This window comes from Schistocerca cancellata, chromosome 2 (genome assembly GCF_023864275.1).
Source record: "Schistocerca cancellata isolate TAMUIC-IGC-003103 chromosome 2, iqSchCanc2.1, whole genome shotgun sequence".
NCBI classification, from domain to species: domain Eukaryota; kingdom Metazoa; phylum Arthropoda; class Insecta; order Orthoptera; family Acrididae; genus Schistocerca; species Schistocerca cancellata.
In genome coordinates, this window is record NC_064627.1 from 608,750,441 (window position 1) to 608,756,440 (window position 6,000).

General features: G+C 46.4%; 1 protein-coding gene across 1 annotated transcript in view; it reads right to left on the minus strand.

The window, feature by feature from the left end:
- LOC126162268 (protein gustavus) overlaps positions 1-5,758 on the minus strand; it is a 331,257-nt gene extending 325,499 nt beyond the window's left edge. Inside the window, exon 1 of the mRNA XM_049918662.1 lies at positions 5,627-5,758. Within this exon, the coding sequence (XP_049774619.1) occupies positions 5,627-5,742 (116 nt within the window). The 5' untranslated portion in view covers positions 5,743-5,758. The remainder of the gene's footprint in view (positions 1-5,626) is intronic.
- Positions 5,759-6,000: the final 242 nt, after the last annotated feature.

Here is a 6,000-nt window from a genome sequence, read left to right on the forward strand (position 1 = left end):
GTATTGTCACATCGAATAAGTTCGCACACTATAGGCAACCCAATTAGCACACTGGCAAAGCGAGCTGCCTTCGCGCCTTCCCAGGCACATTCCGTCCACGATTTCCACCCACCAGTTGCCACTTGCCGCATCACAAGCGAAGCCCATACTAAGCAACTGTAGTGTGAGTTACAAACTCGAAGACATGCTCTGTGCACTGAGTGTCTGTTGCCAGTATGTGTTGTAGGTTTTTAGCAGACGTCTTCCCCCCCCCCCCCCCCCCGCCCACCCCGACTAACACCCCCTTGGAAAACGAAACATCGGGAAATATTCTTTTCATATTGCTACTTCTGACTAAGAAATTAATTAAAATAAACATTCATTAATGTTTTTGAAATAAAATTGGTAGTCAATGGGTTAAGTCTGATGGAAGGTGCAAAACCGCACATGCTGTACAGCACAACACATATACAGACTTTCTTATACAATTCGCTTCGGCGTGCTTAGTTCAAATAAAGTGTAAATTGTATTGCTGTCTTGCCTTTCTGTGACTTACGAAAGCGCCAGTTACTGGTCCAATTCACAGCTTTGGCTCGGTGGCAAGGTACCAAATTATATACCTAATGTCTAGTAGCTTGATTGCTAGTTGGTAAGATATTTTATACCCTCTTTACCATGACTTTTACCTCGTGAAATACTCTATATAAGCTAAAGGCAGTGAACCTCCCACCCCCCTCCTCCTCCTCGTAACTGAACGGGTATTCCTATAAATTACGCCTAACAACACACTGTGGAGTTCATATCACTCAACGGGATGATGATGATGACGATGATGATCAGTTTCAGAAAACAAATATAATGGTAAGAATCATGGCATGTAGAGTGTTTATTAAACTATGTAAGTGTTCAGAACTTCAAAGTGCGTCGGATTTTAAGCCATTCCACTATCTCACGAAAACAACAAATTTATAATATACAAAAACTCACGAGACGCAGTGTAGTTGGGCCTTCTTTTGAAACAGGGACTTGCGCAGTGATAAAACTCTTTCTCTGTGTTGATACCAGTCTACATACCATCCGAGCCAACCAACATGGCTGAAGATATTCCTCAGTTTCACCAGATGATTTCCAACGAATTTGGGTTGGTTACTTCTGAGCAGAGTCAATCCTTTGCTTGCCAACAATGTCTGTTGTCTCTGTGAAAGAAGGTACAAAGAGGCACTCCATCTTTTGAACCATTATGTTGGGAGGGGTTGAGGAAAAAAAGAATGGTGATTCATTAGAGCGCAACCATACTAGAAACTGCCGCAGTACACAGCGTATTTGTAAAAGATACTTGTACAAGACAGTGGTTCTGAATAAGTTAACTTTCCTACACATGCTTCCTCTCGTTCGATTTACATAGATTGTAAACCCTTGGTACGAAGTGCAATACGTCCATACTGCGACAGTAATCAAACACAATATTTATTGCTATTATTTAATTTTGTGTTTTCGTTGATTCACTAGAATCGAAATTGAAAACGATGTGCCATAAATCTCGATTGCTTCAATGTAGATTATATGACTACTTTTGGTGCTACCAACAGGATGATTTTAAGTCGCAACCATTTCCTTTGTTCTACACAACAGTACCAGTTATGGCGTTGTTATGTGGAAATGTTACTTTTGTGGCGAATGTGTACTAGTTGTAGGCGCGTCAGGAGACCTGTTCTTCTACGTAGTGGAAGTTACCATAGGCCTGACACTTAACATTAACTGGAGTGAAACGACGTCTAGAATTCTGGTCACACGGTACATGAGCCAAAACATGCACGCCAGAAAACCTCTACCATTAATTGATAGTGTTCTTGGAAGTAGTCGAATTCATATAATCGAATTTTTGAGTTGAAATTATCGGTAAAAATGCACTAGACAGATACTTAAAAATTCTTCTTTCGCGCATCTTCCATTTGTACTCTTCGATATTGTGGACCCGAAGAAACAAAGCAGTCCAGCACATTGAGTGTGTATTTTACACAACTGGCCATTAAAACTGCTACACCACGAAGATGACGTGCTAAAGACGCGAAATTTAACCGACAGGAAGAAGATGCTGTGATATGAAAATGATTAGCTTTTCAGAGCATTCACACAAGGTTATCGGCGGTGGAGACACCTGCAACTTGTTGACATGATGAAGGTTTCCAACCGATTTCTCATACACAAACAGCAGTTGACCGGCGTTGCCTGGTGAAACATTGTTGTGATGCCTCGTGTAAGGAGAAGAAATACGTACCATCACGTTTCCGACTTTGATAAAGGTCGGATTGTAGCCGATCGCGATTGCGGTATATCGTATCGCGACATTGCTGCTCGCGTTGGTCGAGATCCAATGGCTGTTAGCAGAATATGGAATCTGTGGGTTCAGGAGGGTAATACGGAACGCCGTGCTGGATCCCAACGGCCTCGTATCACTAGCAGTCGAGATGACAGGCATCTTATCCGCATGGCTGTAACCGATCGTGCAGCCACGTCTCGATCCCTGAGTCAACAGATGGGGACGTTTGCAAGACAACAACCATCTGCACGAACAGTTCGACGACGTTTGCAGCAGTATGGACTATGAGCTCGGAGACCGTGGCTGCAGTTACCCTTGATGCTGCATCACAGACAGGAGAGCCTGCGATGGTGTGCTCAACGACGAACCTGGGTGCACGAATGGCAAAACGTCATTTTTTTGGATGAATCCAGCTTCTGTTCACAGCATCATGACGGTCGCATCCGTGTTTGGCGACACCGCGGAGAATGCACATTGGAAGAGTGTATTCGTCATCGCCATACTGGCGTATCACCCGGCGTGATGGTATGGGTGCTATTGGTTACACGTCTCGTCACCCCTTGTTCGTATTGACGGCACTTTGAACAGTGGACGTTACATTTCAGATGTGTTACGACCCGTGGTTCTACCCTTCTACATCTACATCCATACTCCGCAAGCCACGTGATGGTGTGTGGCGGAGGGTAACTTCAGTACCTCTATTGGTTCTCCCTTCTATTCCAGTCTCGTATTGTTCGTGGAAAGAAGGATTGTCGGTATGCCTCTGTGTGGGCTCTAATCTCTCTGATTTTATCCTCATGGTCTCTTCGCGAGATATACGTAGGAGGGAGCAATATACGTAGGAGGGAGCAATATACTGCTTGACTCTTCGGTGAAGGTATGTTCTCGAAACTTTGACAAAAGCCCGTACCGAGCTACTGAGCGTCTCTCCTGCAGAGTCTTCCACTGGAGTTTATCTATCATCTCCGTAACGCTTTCGCGATTACTAAATGATCCTGTAACGAAGCGCGCTGCTCTCCGTTGGATCTTCTCTATGTCTTGTATCAACCCTATCTGGTACGGATCCCACACTGCTGAGCAGTATTCAAGCAGTGGGCGAACAAGCGTACTGTACCCTACTTCCTTTGTTTTCGGATTGCATTTCCTTAGGATTCTTCCAATTCGATCCCTGCGAAACCCTACATTTCAGCTGGATAATGCACGACCGCATGTTGCAGGTCCTGTACGGGCCTTTCTGGATACAGAAAATGTTCGACTGCTGCCATGGCCAGCACATTCTCCAGATCTCTCACCAACTGAAAACGTCTGGTCAAAGGCGGCCGAGCAACTGGCTCGTCACAGTACGCCAGTCACTACTCTTGATGAACTGTGGTATCGTTTTGAAGCTGCATGGGCAGCTGCACCTGTACACGCCGTCCAAGCTCTGTTTGACTCAATGCCCAGGCATATCAAGACCGTTATTATGGATAGACTTGGTTCTGGGTACTAATTTCTGAGGATCTATGCACCCAAATTGCGTGAAATTGTAATCACATGTCAGTTTTGGTATAATATATTTGTCCAATGAATACCGGTTTAGCATCTGCATTTCTTCTTGGTGTAGCAATTTTAATGTTACTTAATTGTTCGAAGCGTTACATGTCAAATTATAAGCGCCTAATTTCCCTGTTCATGTGAACTATATAATTAATAAGAAACAGGTGCGGTTTCACCATTTCGAAAACTCATACGTGCAATATGATAAGTTGATGGAGTAAAATGGTAAATCACGTAACATTACGTGATGGTTTTTGTTCGAGTATTTTTTCTGCTGTGTATGATGTAGTATTACGTATATGATAAAATTCTCCTTCAAATACGTCTGAAATGACCGACGGTTCGAAGTTTTCGAGCCGTAGTAGTAATTTTGGCCGCTGAAATCTACACAGCGCGACGAGTGGCGCGTCTTATTAGCGTCATTACTGAAGCGTTACAACGCAGGGAAAAGTTCCCAGAGGCACAGGACCAAGGAAGTTCCTCACACACCCACCAGCTTTCGGAGGCACGCAAACCGAAAGTGGGAAACACGAGAGGGGAGGAATTATTTCGAGTCTCCGTCGGCTGCAGCTCTCCCCCAGTATTGATCAGAGCTCCACCGAATGTCGCTTCTGACGTCTAGGCGTGGCGTTCTTCTGTTCCTTATAGAACCGATCCAAAAGTCCCTCTGATCTCGTGTGTACGTTACTAGTGTCCGTTCAAAACGAGAGGCAACACATTTTACGCGCATGGCAGCAAAACATGATTAACAACATAACCTGCACTAAATTGATGCATGAAACGACGTTAATGCGTCACACACAGAACTGCATTTCCGAAGGAAGTGAGGTCATTTCCATCGAATTCACATTCTGGAAAGCGTATTCTGTTCGTTTTGCACAAATATGCTATCTTCTTTTGCTTCCAAGCGTCACATTGTTATTTTGCTGAGCGGAATGCCAGATCTGTAAAATCATCGAAAAATCTCTGTGTACTCATCTGAAAATGGCTGCCCAGTGGCAAATTACGCTCACGTACGAGTTACAACGTGATCACAGGTACACTTTTTGTCATGTCGCGTAGCACAGAACACTGTTCTTCACTGTCGGGATCGAAAGTCGACAACCAAGTTCTCTTCATTATCCGACGTCCAGGACTGGTATGGCACAGGATCACAAGATATCACAGTCACATTTCACACGGAACACACATTTTCTGTGGAAATATTTGACAGCTGGTTTCCTTTTTACTAATAGAACTTATGATTGTTTAGTTTCGTATTGTTTACCTGACGATGATATGCGTTTGATCAATAAAAAAACGCTTGGGCGAAGTGTTCTTTATGTTAGAAATTGGTCGATTTAACGGTGCACAGAAGCGTCTAAGCCGGCGAGAGAGCCGAAATGTGAAGGTGTGTTAGGCGTTTGTTGATTATCAGACTGGGCTGGACGTATAGGGTACTGCATTTAGTCCTTTATATTGAGTGCACACAGAACAAAGGTGAAACACGAGAAACGTGCTGGTTACACTCCCTGTTGCCTGAAGTGCGCCAGGAAAGAAAATGCCACTGAGATGCTGTAACTTGAAGTTGTTTTTACGCAGCTATTGGGGTAGCTCTGACCTTTGTCACCAGGACTAACTAATAATTGAGAGTGAGGAGAGAAATGAGTTGCTATTTGGTTCATGCAATAACGTTTTAACTAACGGATACCAGCGGCGCTACGGCCGCGAGACCAGACGAACGAGACGCGCGTTCTGTGGCGGCCGGGGCACCGCATGCAGGGCTGTGGCACCTCGCGCGACGCACAGTACCTGGTCTCCATGTCAGGCGGCGGCAGCAGGGGCTGGAGCGGCCAGGCGAGCACCACGTGCGGGCCCAGGCGCCAGCAGCCGACACTCCACAGCACTGCGCCGGCCGCCGCTGCCATGGTCTGCGCCGCTGCCTGCCGCCGGCTCTCCGCCGCTGTCCCCCCCTGCCTCCCGCGGCGCCAGGCGCGCACGCCCGTTGGCCCCCCACCACCTGCCCCCCCCGCCGTTCGACCAACCGGCGGCCTCCGCCGTCCCCTCCCCCCCTATTATTGGCTGCAGCGCGGGGAAGCGGTGCGACCCCGAGGGTTGCGTGCGCGTTGCGTCCGCCAGACAGAGAGGCGCTTATTGATCCCCGCGTGCAGCGAGTGCGTGGACCT